The sequence below is a fragment of the Schistocerca nitens genome, chromosome 12, assembly GCF_023898315.1.
Source record: "Schistocerca nitens isolate TAMUIC-IGC-003100 chromosome 12, iqSchNite1.1, whole genome shotgun sequence".
Taxonomy (NCBI): domain Eukaryota; kingdom Metazoa; phylum Arthropoda; class Insecta; order Orthoptera; family Acrididae; genus Schistocerca; species Schistocerca nitens.
This window is the reverse complement of record NC_064625.1, coordinates 22,852,860-22,873,231: the sequence shown is the minus strand read 5'-3', so window position 1 is coordinate 22,873,231 and position 20,372 is coordinate 22,852,860. Positions and strand designations below refer to the sequence as shown.

Genomic DNA, 20,372 nt, shown 5'->3' with positions numbered 1-20,372 from the left:
ACGTCTGAATTGAAACTGTCATAGAACAGAAACAATAAGAGTCCAGACATGGGTTCCTATTCAAAATGTTCTGTACTCACTACCCTCTACAAGTCCTAGTTTGTAATGGGAATTTCCGACCACCCTGTATATGGGACATCAGGCAACTACTCCAACGCCATCCACAAACACCATTAACTGTCCCTTCACTGACTGACTAAGTGCAACAGGCATGGAAATTCACCGCAACTACCTGACACATGACAACACAATGTGTGCACCTTCGCACACCTGAATTCAACATTCTGCTAGTGACACAGGTTATTATGTACCAGTATTTCACATTTTCAATGGCTTATCTTGCACATACATCAACCTATGACCTTTGCAATATTAATCACTTAAATATGTTACCTAGACAGATGTATTCCCAAAATTTAGTTACTTTGCATTAATTATTTTTAATGTTGCAATTTTTTTTCTGTCAGTGTATATATTTCTCCTGTCAAACCATTATGTGGATTCTTCTTCTTCTCCTCCTCCTCCTCCTCCTCCTCCTCCTCCTCCTCCTCCTCCTCCTCCTCCTTTCACTCACTCACTCACTCACTCACTCACTCACTCATTCTCCCTCCCTCCCTCCCTCCCTCCTTTCTTTTCCTTTTTTTTCAGCTTTATGCTCCAAATTAGATAGGAGGGTATACTGGATGAGCTGGAATGACCGGGACAGAATATATTGCACGCAGTGTGTTGCTCAGTAAGTTTTATTGACAGCTGTTATACACTGGAAGACAGCTCGGCATCTACTGGTGGCGCCTGCTGTGCTGTCCCCTTCTCCTGGCGGCAGCACCACGGTGGCGGCTGCTGCTGAAGCTGACCAAGCTGACAGTACGGTTGCCCAGTGGCTGCAGAGGCCTCCGGTTCGAGGTCAACAGGCTGCCGTCCTCCGTCTTCAGGGTGCGGAAGGCAGCCACCTGTCGGCATCAGGACACAACTTGTATGCTGTGGCCACAGAGACTCAATGACAGTTCCTGTACACCTCGGTATCAAACTGAACATTGTACAACACTCATTTTAATGAAGAAAGCAATTCCATATTTTAATCAAAAACACAGTCCATCAAATCATAATAGGGCATGTATAATAACAAATATAAAATAAAGCTAATAAAATGTAATTAAATTAAGTCAGGTGATGTGAATGCAATTAGATTAGGAAATGAGACAGTAGAAGTAGTCAAAAAGTTTTGCTATTTGGGCAGTATAATGTAATAGACTGAGATTTACTTACTTTAGTATATGATACATCTGGTTACTAAATGTAATGATACGTTACAACTTTCATTGTGTTGTTTTACATTTAGACTTGTGTTTATTTCCACCCTTCGTCTCATAAAATGGTAGTTGTAGTACTTCATCTACAAAAATTACTATAGAAAGCCTGCTTACTAAGCATCTAGAACTAGCTTGAAAGAATGAGTCTAGGAATATACCACAACCCCCTACTTATCGCTACTGTAGGTTCGTGAAGCCAAGATTAGATTATTTACAGCGTGCATGCAGTCATTTAAACAATAATTCATTCCACATGCCATATTTGAATGTAATGACAAAAAACACTAAGAACTGGTACAGTGGAATGTATCCTCTGCCACGCACTGTATAGTGATTTGCGGAGTAAAAAGAAAGCTGTAGATCCAGTTTGAAATTTCATGTATGCACATTTTCATTCTGTAAAAAGAACAGTTTCTAATCGAGACAGATGATGATTCACTCATGTAACACTGTTTTGTAAAATTAATGGACAGAAAGTTCAAGAAAAACGCTGAGTATAGTCGTGACTAATTACTGAAATTGTTAACAGTTCAGTAGATAATGATCTTTATCAGGGGTAGTTGGATATACCAAATAATGTAACTTAAGCAGCATCTGTAAGTGGCAGTAATGAAAATAATTAAGCACATTAACTTCTACTCCAGCTACCTGAGGCACATAGTGGGGGCTCCTGCAATATGTGCATTACACAGGACTTCCAAAAAGAGGTATTGTGAGATATAAGTGAAGGTAATAGAAAACTGGTGAGTCACATTGGTAGTTAACAATATGGCTAGCTTTGTAATGGATTCACACCTTTCCCAGTATGGAAACCATAAGCAACACTTTGACCTATTCAACTAGCACACAGAAATAAAATGGGATAAACGACAATGTGTACACATTTGTAAACATCTCAGTCTTTCTAAATTGTAGGGCCCCACAAGGGTCAGTACTTGGTCCTCTATTTATCATACTCTGCTTAAATGATACTGCAGTGACTTTAAAGACAGTTAAAAACACCGTAATGTTATAGATGACACAAACACACTACTCACGGGTCCCAACTCAAATTTAGCAGACATGACTCAGATGCTGTCTGAAAATGCCTACAATTGGTTGACAGCTAACAGTTTCAGTCTTAAAGTCACAAAGAATCTAGCAAATTTTATCAAGCAATAATGACCTGTTGACAACAGAAGTATAGACTGATGGTCACACAGTACATGACACATCACTCAAGCGACCTTGGTGTGTTGTACACTGCACAGGCTATTTCGGTTCTCTCACCTGGTACTATATTCAGGTGTTTCTCTTAAGAATCGCCAGGCGCATTTTCTTTGGTGTTTAAGTAGATAATAGCAAAACAGATACTTCTTGTCACATGTCTCATATGACACCCGTTGTCAACATATAGCATTGGTTTGTCTTCCATTACAAACAGAATTCTTTTTAAATCGGAATTTTATGTACCCATTAGACAGAGCACTCCCAAATTATCCTAGTCACGATATTCGTGATATGGACGAACAGAGGCGATAAAATGCAAAGAATAAACAGCAATCCAGCAGCACTGCATGCATGACGGTAGCAGTCAGCGCACACCAGAGCATTGCTGTCACTGCTGGGGTACAGCGTATCCTTCATGTTTTACTGTCGCTGCTAAAACATACCGTATCAATATCATAAATTATCTTCCAGGCTAATTTAGAAGAGCTCTATCGAATGAGCACGTAAAATTCTGCTTTAAAAATCATTTTGTTTGCAACAATAAACAAATTCACGCTTTCCATCAGCTCTGGGCTTCATATGAAAGTCGTGATGAGCACTATTTGTTTGGGGCGGACTCTAGCTACAGAATGATGCAAATATGAAAAACACTAGAAGAAGTTCCCCTAACGAACTAATTAACTATATATATAATTAGTTAATTAGTTCGTTAGGGGCATTTCTTCTAGTGTAGTATATTAGAGGGTGGTCTATTGATCGTGACTGGGCCAAATATCTGACGAAATAAGTATCAGACGAAAAAACTACAAAGAACGAAACTTGTCTAGCATGAAGGAGGAAACCAGATGGCGCTATGGTTGGCCCGCCAGATGGCGCTACCATAGGTCAAACGGATATCAACTGCGTTTTTTAAAATAGGAACCCCCATTTTTTATTACATATTCGAGTAGTGTGTAAAGAAATATGAATGATTTAGTTGGACCACTTTTTTCGCTTTGCGATAGATGGGGCTGTAATAGTCACAAACATACGGCTCAAAATTTTAGACAAACAGTTAGTAACAGGTAGGTTTTTTGAATTAAAATACAGAACATAGGTACGTTTGAACATTTTATTTCGGTTCTTACATTGTGATACATGTATGTTGGTGAACTTATCATTACCTGTAAATACCACATTAATGCAATAAATGCTCAAAATCATGTCCATCAACTCAATGCATTTGGCAATGCGTGTACGACATTCCGCTCAACAGCGAGTAGTTCGCCTTCTGTAATGTTCACATATGCGTTGACAGTGTGTTGACGCATGTTGTCAGGTGTTGTCTGTGGATCATGATAGTGAATATCCTTCAACTTTCCCCACAGAAAGAAATCTGGGGACGTCAGATCCGGTGAACGTACGGGCCATGGTATGATGCTTCGACGACCAATCCACCTGTCATGAAATATGCTATTCAATACCGCTTCAACCGCACGCGAGCTATGTGCCAGACATCCATCATGTTGGAAGTACATCACCATTCTGTCATGCAGTGAAACATCTTGTAGTAACATTGGTAGAACATTATGTAGGAAACCAGCATACATTGCACCATTTAGATTGCCATCGATAAAATTGGGGCCAATTATGCTTCCTCCCATAATGCCGCACCATACATTAACCCGCCAAGGTCGCTGATGTTCCACTTGTCGCAGCCATCGTGGATTTTCCGTTGCCCAATAGTGCATATTATGCCGGTTTACGTTACCGCTGTTGGTGAATGACGCTTCATCGCTAAATAGAACGCGTCCAAAAAATATGTCATCGTCACGTAATTTCTCTTGTGCCGAGTGGCAGTACTGTACACGATGTTCCAAGTCGTCGCTATGCAATTCCTGGTGCATAGAAATATGGTATGGGTGCAGTCGATGTTGATGTAGCATTCTCAACACTGACGTTTTTCAGATTCCCGATTCTCGCGCAATTTGTCTGCTACTGATGTGCGGATTAGCCGCGACAGCAGCTAAAACACCTACTTCGGCATCATCATTTGTTGCAGGTCGTGGTTGACGTTTCACATGTAGCTGAAAACTTCCTGTTTCCTTAAATAATGTAACTATCCGGTGAACAGTCCAGACACTAGGATGATGTCGTGCAGGATACCGAGCAGCATACGTAGCACACACCTGTTGGGCATTTTGATCACAATAGCCATACATCAACACGATATCAACGTTTTCCGCAATTGGTAAACGGTCCATCTTAACACGGGTAATGTATCACGAAGCAAATACCGTCTGCACTGGCGGAATGTTACATGATACCACGTACTTATACGTTTCTGACTGTTACAGCACCACCTATCACAAACCGAAAAAAGTGGTCCAACTAAAACATTCATATTTCTTTACGTACTACACGAATATGTGATAAAAAATGGGGGTTCCTATTTTAAAAAACGCAGTTGATATCCGTTTGACCTATGACAGCACCATCTAGTGGGCCAACCATAACGCCATCTGGTTTCCCCCTTCAAGCTAGACAAGTTTCGTTCTTTGTAGTTTTTTCGTTTGATGCTTATTTCGTGAGATATTTGGCCCAATCACTATCAATGGACTACAGGGTTATTACAAATGATTGAAGCGATTTCACAGCTCTACAATAACTTTATTATTTGAGATGCTTTGCACACACATACAAAAACTCAAAAAGTTTTTTTAGGCATTCAAAAATGTTCGATATGTGCCCCTTTAGTGATTCGGCAGACATCAAGCCGATAATCAAGTTCCTCCCACACTCTGCGCAGCATGTCCCCATCAATGAGTTCGAAAGCATCATTGATGTGAGCTCGCAGTTCTGGCACGTTTGTTGGTAGAGGAGGTTTAAACACTGACTCTTTCACATAACCCCACAGAAAGAAATCGCATGGGGTTAAGTCGGGATAACGTGGAGGCCATGACATGAATTGCTGATCATGATCTCCATCGCGCCGAAAATTCAAAGCTTTTGACTTTGTCATCGGGTGTCAGGGCTTGTAGCAATTGTAAACGGTAAGGCTTGTGCTTTAGCCTTTTCCGTAAGATTTTCCAAACGGTCGGCTGTAGTACATTTAGCTCCCTGCTTGCTTTATTCGTCGACTTCCGCGGGCTACGCGTGAAACTTGCCCGCACTCGTTCAACTGTTTCTTCACTCACTGCAGGCCGACCCGTTGATTTCCCCCTTACAGAGGCATCCAGAAGCTTTAAACTGCGCATACCATCACCGAATGGAGTTAGCAGTTGGTGGATCTTTGTTGAACTTCGTCCTGAAGTGTCGTTGCACTGTTACGACTGACTGATGTGAGTGCATTTCAAGCACGACATACGCTTTCTCGGCTCCTGTCGCCATTTTGTCTCACTGCGCTCTCGAGCGCTCTGGCGGCAGAAACCTGAAGTGCGGCTTCAGCCGAACAAAACTTTGAGTTTTTCTACGTATCTGTAGTGTGTCGTGACCATATGTCAATGAATGGAGCTACAGTGAATTTATGAAATCGCTTCAATCATTTGTAATAGCCCTGTATATATATATATATATATATATATATATATATATATATATATATATATATATATATATATATATTAGTGTTTTTCATATTTGCATTCTGTAGCTGGAGTCCGCCCCAATATACTTTACTTCTTTATTAAAAACAGGTAGAGCACCCAAAAAAGGAGGGGGAAATAAAATGGAACTGCATGTGTAGGGAGAGTATGTGATGTTAATGCAGTGATTGCAGAAACAAGTCAAATTTGGAAACAATGTAGCAGTATGAGCCCACTTATCACTGTGTAGTTGTTCCCATCTCTGGCCTCGGTGCATGCATTGATTCACCATAAGGTGTTATGAAGTCATTATATCCTCTCCTGAGGGAAACTGCCCCACAACTGTTTCACTGGTCCTTCATATAGTCGATACTGGCTCTGCGATAGACTGAAGACTGAGGTGTCCCACTTATGTTCTGTTGAAGATAGGTCTGTAGATCTTTGTGGCCACAACAGTACCTTGACATCATGCAGACAGTTCATAGAAACACATGCTGTGTGTAGATGAGCACTGGCTGCTGAAAAATGACGCCACAATACCATTGCTTGAAAGATAGTACTGAGGTCAGAAGGTGTCCGAAACATGCTGTTGTGCTATCCAATAAGAGATAATAGATGAGGATGTAGGTTGTCTGTGGCATACCATTGTATTACTATGAGGAGCGGTCGAAAAGTTTCTTGCTCGAGATAGTTACCGAAAGGTCTCGCTCAAACAACACCATAGTGACCCTTTGTAGGTATGCAAGTCAAATTTTGCGGCTCCAGCTTCATTAGTTTTGCCGCTAGGATGCGTTGTACCGTAGTGTAAACAAAGTGGAGAGTATCGAGAGAATCAAGAACCGTGTTGTGATTGAATATCTTCGTTTGAACGAAATAACGCCAAAGGAAATTGCGGAGGACGTGCGGAATACATTTAAGGATGGTGCTCCGTCTTATGCAACAGTGAAAATCTGGATATCCGACTTCAAACGTGGAGGAACGAGTGCGGAAGATGCGCCAAGGAGTGAAAGGCCTGTCATTAAAACAGTGACTGCAATTCAAGATACGATTTTGCAGGTTCTTCGAACAACGTCGCAACAGATTGAAACTACATTGGAATCTCCCATGTGGGTGCTCATGACATTGTTTCGGATATTTTGGGAATGCAGAAAGTTTCATCTCGATGAGTACTGAAAGACCTGAATGCAGATCAGAGACGGGAACATGTGCAGTGTTGTGAAGAAATCGTCTGCAAATCTGAAGTGGAAAAGGTGACTTTCTAGCAAGGTATGTGACAATGGACGAAACGTGTGGTCTCCACTTTGATCCTGAGACAAGTCACAACAATGGAAACATCCTTCATCCCCTACCCCAAAAAAATCTGGGTGCAAAAATTTGCCGGTAAGGTGATGGCATCGCTCCTCTGGGACGCAGAAGGAGTAATTATGGTGGATTACTTGCAAAAGGGCGTAACTATCAATGCATCATACTATCCTGCGCCACAGGGAAGAGATAAAGAAAAAAGTGCACGAAAAATTGGCGAGCAGATTTCTTTTGCATCACGACAATGCACCAACGCACAAAGCCCTCGCAACACTGGAAACTCTGTGTGACTTTGGGTTCGAATAATTACATCATCCACCATATTCTCCAGATGTCATTGCATCAGACTTTTTTCTCTAACCAAACCAAAAAAAAGACCTCAGAGAACGACGATTTGACATGATGAAGTTGTGAATGCTTGGTTGAACTTGGCATCGAAGACCTTTTATTAGAATGGTTTGAAGAAGTTACCTGTCCACAAGTATGTTAGTCTGTATTATATTGAAAAATAAATTGGTGTTGTGAAATTTATGTCTTTCTTTATTTGTAAGGCTAGAAATTTTTCCACTCCTGTCGTGTTGTTATAGTTTCCCCAATACCTACATGCCATGACTTGAATTCAAACCTAATGATTTCGGACACCAAGACACCTTTAGTAACATTGCTAGGCCTCTCAAAAACATTGGAAGAATGTCTGACGTCTTGCCAGGTCTCTACCGTATTTACCAACAGTGTTCATCTGGTGTGGTGCATAACCACAATTCAGTGTTGAACACAATGCAACGCCAATCATTGGCAGTCCACGCTTTCCGGTCATGACACTACTCCATTTGTGTTGTGACGATAATGGCAACCTGTGCATGGGACGGTAATTACCTAGTCCAGCTGCTCCGGGTCTTCGACCAACGGTGTGGCACGACACAGAATGTTCTTGGATGGCAGATACAGATGTAAAGTGATCACAGTGTCCTCGGTACACAATACAGCGATTAACACGCAGTGTTTCTCAATATTCTCATCGAAATTGTTACATCCAGGTATTTTTACAAGTCAGCTGAATCCAGTTATGGCTCACTGATGCTGCAGTCATGGGATAGTTTTGTCAGCGTTTTTCGATTTACGCAACTGTACATTTCTGAATATTTTAAAGAAACTTGCCAGTATTTGCACCACTTTGAAATATTATCAAAATATGTAGGATGTCAGTGAAGATTTTTTAAAGACAGTAGTTCATTATACAGGGCTGTCAGAAGCAGTCTGAAAAGCTTTCGAGGGTACTACAGGGTAAGAATGTGCTGAGAAATAACTATTAAGAAAAAAAAAATTAGATACGTTGCGCCGTTTCCGATTAAATGAATACTGAAGTTAGTCAAGTCATTGTGCGCGCAAATTCAAGAGGTCTGCCAGATACTACTGTTCTTGTAATGTAAATGATAGCGGCCAAGACTGTTCAGCATTTGGCTCGAATTCAATCCCATGCCCAATTTTTGTATCCTGCCCTTGTGCGGTTTGAGGAAAACAAACTAAGAACACATTTGCTGTCTCCGGCGGGCCGCTTGAATTTGCGCATGCAGTGGCCTGATTAGCTAATTTCACTGTTAATTAAGTCATAAATGGCGCAAAGTACAGAATTTTTTGTTAATAATTATATTTAGCACGACTTCACTTACAATTTTTCAGACTGTTCCTGTTGACTCTGTAAGTAGCTGAATCATTGTTTACTATAAATATAGTCTTATCTTTAAAATAGAAGATGAAAAGCACGAATTCCAAATGAGATGTAAACAGACAATTAGGGGAACGGTGAATGAAATGCCTGATAGCAAATTCACATAGGAGCAGTCAATACGGGTTCCTAGTGAAGTATGGTACACCATACATTAAATATTTTATTATGTTGCTGTATTTTTACGGAAGTGGTCTACCGTGTCTTCCTTCGCCGTCGGCGTTGTCGTGGTTACCGTGAGACACCGTTATACCAAGAGGAAAGGCGCGTCGATCTTAGAGCATGAGATATGATGACCTTAAGCCACTGACAACACACAACGTTCACGGTAGCACCTGATTCCAGAATAGCTGCAGCACTTAAGATCTACGAACTATCCCATGTTGACCAGGTCCCCAAAACTTAACTCGTAACGAGATCCCTTCAAAGCAAATTGTCATAACGATCGTCTATAAAGGCTTCGTACAACGAGAAGAAATGTTACAGTTTATGGAATAATAACAGGTACTACCAAACTGTCTTGTCTCTTCTGCTTTATTTAACATAACTTTGTTCACAGTTTCATTTCACATTCACCACTCATTCACCGAAACCCTTTGATGAACAGTTTTGGTTACTTGACACCAACAGTCAATGATAATGATACAGCTTTTCTCGTTTTTTGTAAATTGAAGCCCGTTCTCCGTGATATAATAAAAAAAAAAACGGTCTCAATATCGCGTCCCTCGTGAGATGCGAATATACTTATTCCGGAATTTACTGCCCTGTAGGTGTACTCAATTTAATGACCACACTTCACTGTCCGCTATTTTACGTAACTGAATGTCCATTTTTTAGTCTGATTATACACTGTAGCTATTTAAAATTCGCCCCTATATTTTCCACAACGCACAATTAGCACATCGTTACTTGTTTTCTTTTTTTTCTTCTAAGAGTAAACGGAAAAAAAGACGCCGTATCATCGGCTTAGTCGATATAAAGCAAAACACCTTAATATGCCCAATTTTACCTCTTCTTATAGGATCGGCTACCTTACCCATGAATTTATTACATATTATTTCCAATAACGCTAAACAGATATCGCCGTTATATTTTAATTGTATTCAAAAGCATGTTACTACTATTATGACCGACCAAATCGTAACAAATCGCGCGGCGTGCGTTTTTAACGATAACTTTACACTATTCAAGTTCTGTTATAGCTGTCTTGACTCGTAATGTTACACGGCCCCCCAGACTGTGATGTCTTGAAGAGGGTTCCAGACAGAACAGGCTTTTTTTTTGTGTACTGTGACAGGAGAGGGTATTTGTTTCGGCGAATACACTCACTCTCAGATTCACTCAACAAGTCAGTACATACATTCTACAATATTTAAGTTGAGTTAATGGGCCTAGACAAAATGCCCTTAACTAAATTCCACATTTGTTTATAGGTTGTCTTAGGAACACTTCACACTAATCACTTCATTTTCACACCACATTTTTTTTCTTGGATGAAGCCCTCAGTTCTTCAACCGACTGTGCAAGGCAGGGATCACAGCCGGGTTCGACGATTGGCATCCCAGGCCAAAACCCTTATCAGGCAACTTGTTTAACCAGAGAGGATTTGGTCCTTTTTTCCCTCTTAATTCCACTTTTAAATCATCCATCCTCGCTGTTCGGTGAGAGGATAAATCGTATTTCAGCGTTGTCATTGTTGTTGATACCAAAAAGGTATCTCATGGAAATCGTCGGTACATTCTTTAATTTTCTTTGTAAGTTAGTATAAGTACGTATTTATCCATTGGTGCTTTTATTTAGTCCACTGAGTGTAGTCTTGGTATCATTCAGTGTTTCTTGAATCTATATTTTGCTCATTATTGATAATACTTCTTCAGGTCTATGTGAGGGAACAAGCCTTTAATTACATCAGTATCACAATCTGCCAGGAGGTAGCTCCCTTCATGAGGTATTTTCATTATTTTATATGGACCTGTATATAAATATTGCCATTTCTTATTCAGTCTTTTCCTGGTTGATGCTTTTGGGTGATTTCTCAATAAAATTTCTTCCCCTACATCATATGTGACTACTTTCTTCACATTTTTATCAAAACGGGTTTTTCTCAATTGTGCTTGATGCTTCAGGTTTTCGTAGACCTTCTTCACCATATCTTCTTTCTTGGTAATCTTTTGTTCTATCGCAGGTAATTTCTTCATCCATTCTGGCACAATACTTTCACCAAATACTATTTGGTTAGGTGAATAACCTGTCGATAAGTGTGGCAAGTCATTATACACTTTCTCAAATTCATAAATCCAATCGATCCATTTATAATGTTGTTTGGGTATGTACGTCCGTAAAAATCGGTTCAACTCTCGGAAGATTCTTTCAACCGGATTTCCACAAGGGTAAAATCTTGAGATGTAAATGTGCTGGATTCCTTGTTCTTTCATAGTGTCTCTCCATACTTTGCTTGTATAATAAGCAGCGTTGTCTGTCAAGATCATTATAGGTTTGCCAAGCTCAGTTATATAGTTGTTGATAAATTTGCGTAACATGGGTCGAACGTGGAGATTTTTCAAAGGATATAATTTCACATATTTTGAAAAGAGATCATAGAAAGCTAATACATATTTGAACCGTCCACGTGTCACGGGACATGGCCCACAGACATCACATGACACCAACATTAAAGGTTGTTGTGGGATGATAGGATGTAATTCTATCTTCCGACAATAGTTTATGGGTTTCGCCTTCTGACATATTTTGCACTTCTTAATAATATTTGTAGCTATACGTCCCAAATTTGGATGATAGCAGTATTGTGCTATTTTGGCTGTACATTTAGCGGCACCAAAATGACCCCAATTCAAGTGAGTGTACCATACTATTGATTCTAAATATTTATTTGGAACACAAACTTTCCAAACATCTTCTTCATCCTTCCTCCGATACAATATTCCGGATTTTAATTGATACTGTTCTTGAGAGTGACTAAGCGTTTTGCTTTCAACAGCATGCCTAATGGCTTTCCACAACTTATCATCTTCTTGCAGTTGTGGAAGACTTCGAGATAGCTGTGAAATCTGCCTCTCACAATATTGTCTTGATAAATTCATGACTTTAAAGTCAATAGTCCGTTCTTCACACTCGTCGTCATTCTTTCTTTTCGGAAGTCTTGAAAGAGCATCGGCTATGATGTTGTCTTTCCCTCTGATGTATTTGAGCGTAATATCATATTCTTGCAGTAGCAAGGCCCACCGGGTTAAACGTGAATGGAACATCCTTCCTGTTAAAATAAAAGATAAAGCTTTGTGGTCGCAGAATATAATGATCTTCTTTCCATATACAAAATAGCGAAACTTTCTAAGTGACCAGACCACGGCCAGTACTTCCAATTCAGTAGTACAATATGCACGTTCACAGCTAGAGAGTGTTCTGCTGGCAAACCCAATTATTTTGATGGTATTGATATCTTCTGGATTGTCCATCTGGAAAAGAGTGGCACCCAATCCTGTTTCAGAAGCATCCGCAGCAATATAAAAATCTTGATCAAGTCTCGGATGATGTAACAGTGGAGCATTAGTCAAAGCATTGCGGATGTTATCAAAAGCTTGCGTGCATTCGGAATTCCACTCCCACATGACATTTTTTCTTAACAGCCGTAACAGACAGTCTTGGCTTCCTAACTGATTGGGTAAGAATCGTCGAAAAAATGAAACTAAGCCGATAAATGACTTTAATTCCGTTCTATTCTTTGGATAAGCACATCTGTTAATCGCATCCATCTTTTTAGGATTTGGTTTTATCCCTTCAGGAGTGATTATATGTCCAAGAAATTTCAATTGGTTATGAGCAAACTTGGATTTTCTCAAATTTACAGTAACTCCGTATTCCAAAAATTTCGCAAAAACTCTTCTTAATAAGTCCAAATGTTCCTCCCAAGTTTCAGAAGCAATTAGCAAATCATCCACATATAAAGTAACTTCATTCAAAAGGTCTCTGCCCAGTACGGTATCTAAGGCCGATATGAAAACACCACCGCTTATTTTCAACCCAAATGGCATGACAGTAAACTGGTAACTTCGGCCCAGAAAAACGAATGCAGTATATTTTCTAGATTCTTTAGATATTCTAGTTTGCCAATATGAACTACGCATATCCAAAGAAGTTAAGAAGCGGGCACCATAAAACTTTTGTACTAACTCTTCTAGGTTCTCTGGTCGCGTTTGCACAGGTATAATGATCTTATTGATCTCTCTGGCATCCAACACCAATCTGATGTCACCATTGGGTTTAATTACCGCCACAAGAGGGTTACAATATTCAGAATCTGAGGGCTCAATAATACCCCATTCTAACATTTTATTGATTTCCTTTCTGACTACTTCTTTCTTTGTCCATGGGATAGAATAGGAAGTACGACAAAAGGGTTTATGTGCATACGTCTTTATATGGTATTCAAAGTCTTTTATTATACCCGGACGTTTACTAAAAATTGACTTATATGCTTCCAACAAGTAGTACAGTTCATCCCTTTGGATAACAGATAAATATTCTGATTCTAACACCTTTTCCTGCAATGACATTTTATCAATCATTTCTTCAGAACATTCAATAAGGCATATATCATACACATTTTCATCATCAATACTGACATATTTTGCCATTAGATTCATACACAACTGATTTGGAATTACTCGGCCCTTTCTCAGGGTGGTTGTCAAAACGTTACCATTGGAATTAAATATACATTCACCTTTCTCTAAATTAATGATTGCACCGGTCTCACATAAAAAATCCAAACCCCAGATACATGGTACTGTCATTTTAGGAACAACCAGGAATGTACTTTCTATTTGAGCCCCCTGTATTGTAACGTCAACACGTACCTGTTTCACAACTTTTTGCATTTTTGCGCTGAACGCGCCAGACACGGTACATCCTGTGATAGGAAAAGTGGGCATTTTTACCCCTCGGCTTATCTGTTTTAAACAGTCCAACGTCATGACACTAATAGTTGCTCCAGTATCAATTAATATTTCAACATCAACATTATTTATACTTGTTGGAATTATTGCCTGTAAAATTTGTCCGCATTTATTAGAAACTTCAGGTTTTTCTTCAATTAACTCATTCCTTATATCCTGATCATTGTTGTACCTTAATACTCTCACTTCAAATTGATGCCTGCCTTCCTTCTCCTTTCCAGTCATCCTAGGAAGGCATTTGGTGACTGGTATTAGTTTAATCTATCTCGTTGAGTCATCGGTGGGGGTTCATGAACTTCCACAATCCGTACAGTATGATCCGAGTTATGGTATTCACCCCGTCGCACACTGGAGGCTCCTTCGCCCATTGGTATAACTCCTTGTGCTGGATGAGGACTCGAGGCATTTGTTCCATCCTGCCGATGAACATTATGCTTCGAATTATCTTCCCAAGGTCGAATGCTATTGGGTTCATCACTTGGGTACCTGTTACTCTTATTAATATCACTACTATGCACATTCGCGTCACCATATCGAGGTTTACCTCTAGCACAGTAAGTATCTCTTCTATATTTATTATAATCATTGTTTTTATTGCAACCATAGGATGAAGATTGTCCACGCTCCTGTGATGCGGGTTTGACCTGGTTTTCGGTATTATTATTATCATAAGTTAAATTATTATTATTATTATAATTACTCGTATTACTATGAGTGTGAGTCGACATTTGATTACTACTCATTTGTCTTGCGTCTTCCATAATCATATCTATAGAGTCAATCACCGACAAGAATTGTTCTACATCGTGGTCAGGAACATTTATTAACTTTTCACGTATATTTATGGGCAACCTTCCCTTCAAAATTCTGATCACTTCCTTGTGAGAAATTGGATCACTCCAATAACGTGTCTTATTTATGTACTTTTCAAAATATTGCCTTAAAGTACTCCTTTTACTGTTAAAATACTCAGGTTGGTAAACCTCTTTTCTTAATTTCTCTTGTTTACTCGACGACCAGTATTTAGCCAAAAAAAGTTGTTCAAACTCAGCGCAAGTATGGCAACTTTCACTTACTTCGGCGGCCCATAATGCGGCTTCTCCGGTAATTTTGGATACTATAAATTGAAGTCGGTCGTGTTCTGACCAGCTACGCGGAAATATTCTTTTGAAATTATTGATAAAGATTTTCGGATGCAGGTTGTTCTTTTCAGTGGAGAATGTTGGGAATTGTCTACTTTTAAAAATGCTGTTCTCCACCTTTAAAGAAGACAAATATCCTCGCTGACCAAAAGAATCATCATCTTTACCAACCGAATCATCAACTTCCCAATGCAAATTTTCACCACAATTGTACTTCGTATTATCACATGTTCGGTTGTTTTTCAACCTATTCTCCGAACGTTCGTCCTCTGTCAACAAATTTTGTGATGACTTTCGTTCTAACTCCGCCAATTTATGATTGGTTTCCTTTTGCCATTTAGGTAGCTCATCAACTATTTTGTCTTTTATTTTCTGAAATTCGCTAGTGAAGAGCTTAATTAATTCATCATTTCTACTTAGGTACTCATTGATATTTTCATTTGGCTGGGATCCAATAGTAGTCTTAACCTTGTCTACAATTTCATTTCCTTTTATTTCTATCCATTCAGATAGATCTTCGTCAAGTCTTTTAGTTTGATCTACTAAATACTTGTCAATCCCCTTACGAGCATCAGACTCAAACTCTACTATTTATTTCGAAAGCTCTTCTATCTGTGCGCTAGCATTGAAACAGCTGCTTTCACACTTAACCATCCTATTGGACAGGCCATCATAACTCTTCGAAACTACCTCATATTTCTTTTCTACGTCATGAAGTTTTCCCATTAAATTATTATATTGCCTTTCTAAGGTGTTAGAAAACTCTACATCTAGTTCTCCAAATTTCGCATTTAATTGAGTCTCCCAGTCCATCTTTAATTCTTTCTTAGTATTTTCTAGTTTATAATCAAAGGTGTTCAGTTTGCTTTCCAAAGAATCCATTTTAACTTCTAATGAGCCAAATTTGGCCTCAAATTTTTCATTTAACTTCTGATTGTCCTCTTTTAATTGCTTATTATCTCTTTCTAGTGAACCAAATCTTCCATTCATTACACCCATTTGAGTATTTATTGATACCAGCATATCAAATATTTTTTGATTAATATTTCCATTTTGAGGTTCAACTTGCTGATCTACTTCCGAAACCTCAAGATCTGTATGTTCTCCCACGCTGCTTACCTTACTTATCATTGTATTTGAATCTCCTAACGGCTCTAAATCAATAACTATATTATTATCTGTACATGTCTCCTGTCCCACATTGAGCTCATGGGATGCATCATCCCTATCCTCTTCACTTTCCTCTCTCTCTCTACTCATTACTCTACTCAACTGCACATTATCATGTATTCTTTTCGTTCGTTTTGACATGATTATAAGACATACACTTATTTTCACTTTGTATTTATATATATATTTATCTACCGAAATCACAAGTCTCAACTTCCTTTTTTTTATATAATTATACAGTTATTTTAATCATACCTGGTAGTATCGCTCACTTTTAGCGATTATTGAAGAATACCTCTTTCATTGGACAGACTCACTGGCTGCTACAATATTTTCCAACTCTAGGGTTCGTGAATCCGGATGACACTCGACTCGATGCAGCAATCCTCCTCGATCGAGCCGCACGTTGTGGCGCCACTTCTACCGTGTCTTCCTTCGCCGTCGGCGTTGTCGTGGTTACCGTGAGACACCGTTATACCAAGAGGAAAGGCGCGTCGATCTTAGAGCATGAGATATGATGACCTTAAGCCACTGACAACACACAACGTTCACGGTAGCACCTGATTCCAGAATAGCTGCAGCACTTAAGATCTACGAACTATCCCCTGTTGACCAGGTCCCCAAAACTTAACTCGTAACGAGATCCCTTCAAAGCAAATTGTCATAACGATCGTCTATAAAGGCTTCGTACAACGAGAAGAAATGTTACAGTTTATGGAATAATAACAGGTACTACCAAACTGTCTTGTCTCTTCTGCTTTATTTAACATAACTTTGTTCACAGTTTCATTTCACATTCACCACTCATTCACCGAAACCCTTTGATGAACAGTTTTGGTTACTTGACACCAACAGTCAATGATAATGATACAGCTTTTCTCGTTTTTTGTAAATTGAAGCCCGTTCTCCGTGATATAATAAAAAAAAAAAACGGTCTCAATATCGCGTCCCTCGTGAGATGCGAATATACTTATTCCGGAATTTACTGCCCTGTAGGTGTACTCAATTTAATGACCACACTTCACTGTCCGCTATTTTACGTAACTGAATGTCCATTTTTTAGTCTGATTATACACTGTAGCTATTTAAAATTCGCCCCTATATTTTCCACAACGCACAATTAGCACATCGTTACTTGTTTTCTTTTTTTTCTTCTAAGAGTAAACGGAAAAAAAAGACGCCGTATCATCGGCTTAGTCGATATAAAGCAAAACACCTTAATATGCCCAATTTTACCTCTTCTTATAGGATCGGCTACCTTACCCATTAATTTATTACATATTATTTCCAATAACGCTAAACAGATATCGCCGTTATATTTTAATTGTATTCAAAAGCATGTTACTACTATTATGACCGACCAAATCGTAACAAATCGCGCGGCGTGCGTTTTTAACGATAACTTTACACTATTCAAGTTCTGTTATAGCTGTCTTGACTCGTAATGTTACAGTGGTACCTTCTTTCATACATATTAGTCATTGAACAACGTTTGAAATCATTATCTGCAAAGATAAAGTCTATCATATCATTTCTTACACACATTTACGAATCTGTACAAACTGAAACATTGCGTGAAGATTATTGTCTTGAGTAAGTTCAACAGCTTCAAATCCAGGAAGGCAGATATTCGTTCATGTAATGCAATTTTTGGTATAAAATACGTTGAATTTTAGAATAGAAGTTTCTCAAAAACATTGTAAACGTCATAGTTAATCGTCAAAATATAAGTAGTCCAAATATTCATAAGCTTTAACGCGGTATTAAAGATGCATTGACGTATACACCAGTAGTATTTCAGTATTTGTACATTAGTAAAAGGCACTAATAAACCTGATTAACGACTTTTTTCAAAATTATGTTTCTTATTTCATTGTTAAAAATTAATCTTATGAAACTTTGTACAGGTAAGTTTCCTGTTTAACGAAAATCGTTATCTCAAATGGGTCATTCGTTTACACAGAATATGTTGTCATAACTAAAACTTTGTGAACGTTGAATTCATCGTTGTAGATAAAGTTCATAAGTTAAAATTTTGACCATATAAAATTGTTGATAACTGATAATCATTTATATGAACATGGATGCGAGACGAAAGGGTATTTGCTTCATGATCCAGGGTAACTGCAAAGACTTCAAGTTCGTATCAGTGGTGTGCTACATTTGTATCAATTACTAACACAGTTTGTGAAATTTGGATGCTGTCTTCTTGTTCAAAGTGTCGAGTATTGCACATTTATGCGAAATGAAAAATGATGTTTCTCGCTCTGTAATTCGTCCTGCAACATATACTTCTGGTCGACCATTGACAACAAAGAAACCTACCAAATAAGTATTTTATTTTTGTGATTGAGTATGTTCCTGTTGTGAAAACACAACATCTTTCCATTAGGTCGCTTTCTTGTCTATTTGTTTGGGACCGGTTTTTGCAATTTAAACTGGTTCCTATTACTGCATTCTTATGACTTGAGTCATTTTATTACAGGGAATTGAGAAAATATCTCTCTAAACAGTTATAATACCTTTTATTATTATGAACTTGTGTTTCAACAATTAATGGTATAAGTTACACTTCAGCTATATCCTTTATGTAATGTGAAAATATCGAGATGCTAGGAATTATTATTTTGAGATCATAAATATACGGGGGTAAGTCAATTATTATCCGCAATTTAGTTATATTTTTCTTTATTTTCGTAGTACTGTCGTTTTACGTTGACGACGCATGCTTTGTTCATTTGTCATTGTATCTTTGCAATTTTCAAACTGCTGTGTTAGTTTCGTTATCGCTGCTGTGCTGTTAATCATGGCTGCTCCGCTGTCTATTTGCACCAAAGAAGAGCAACGTTCCGTGATCCGTTTTTTGTGGTCGGAAGACGTATCAGGGGCCGATATTCATCGAAGACTTTCGGTACAGTACAGGAACAGTATTTCGCCACAGTGGAGTGTCTACGAATGGATTGAAAAATTCCGAAATGGTCGCACAAGTGTTCCGCGCGATGAAGGAGCCGGACGACTGTTTTACCACCATAAATGAAGAAACCATTGAGCGTTCAAGTGAAATGATTCTTAGACAGACGATGACCTATTGACGAAGTGGCACATTGTCTGCAAATTAGTCACGGTTCTGCCTACAAAATCATCCACAAAAGACTTGGGTTTCATAAAGTGTGTGCAAGATGGGTCCCAAAACAACTCACACAATTGCATAAACAAACGCGCTTGGACATCTGCAAAACATTTGGATCTCTATGGGAACGAAGGGGACAACTTTTTAGACAGAATCGTTACTGGTGACGAAACATGGATCCATCATTACGAACCGGAGAGTAAACAGCAGAGTGTGGACTGGAAACATCGAAATTCTCCGTGCAAGAAAAAGTTGAAGACCCAACCATCCGCAAGAAAACTGATTCTTACGGTTTTTTGGGACGCACAAGGTCCAGTACTGGAACATCATGGGGAAAGGGACACAGCAATAAACAGGGTACGTTACAGTGTGATGCTTACTGCCAGGCCAAAGCCTGCAATTCGAAGCAAACGCCGAGGATTGCTGTCAAAAAGTGTTGTGTTGTTGCACGACAATGCCCGTCCGTATACGGCTTCCCACACTGCTGAAACGCTCCAGCAACTCAGATTTGAAGTACTGGATCATCCTCCATGTAGTCCCATCTTGCTCCTTCTGACTATCACTTGTTTGGTCCATTCAAACGGGCATTAAGGGGCCGTAGATTTGCCTCGGACGAAGCAGTGAAAGAAGCGGTGCATTCCTGGCTCGCAGCTCAACAGAGAACCTCCTTTTATGAGGGCATCAGGAGGCTTGTACAACGATGGACGAAGTGCATTGTAACGCAGGAGTCTGTCGAAAATCGATGTTCTTATACGTTTCCTATTTGATTACAATAAAATTTTGTAACTACTTTGCGGATAACAATTGACTTACCCTCGTATTTTACAGTTACGAAAAATTATCTGTG

At 39.0% G+C, this 20,372-nt stretch overlaps 1 protein-coding gene across 1 annotated transcript in view; it reads right to left on the bottom strand.

The window, feature by feature from the left end:
- Positions 1-724: 724 nt before the first annotated feature.
- Positions 725-20,372, bottom strand: part of LOC126215281 (carbonic anhydrase 1-like) — a 120,955-nt gene continuing 101,307 nt past the window's right edge. The window contains exon 7 of the mRNA XM_049941970.1: positions 725-950. Coding sequence (XP_049797927.1) covers positions 780-950 — 171 coding nt within the window. The 3' untranslated portion in view covers positions 725-779. The remainder of the gene's footprint in view (positions 951-20,372) is intronic.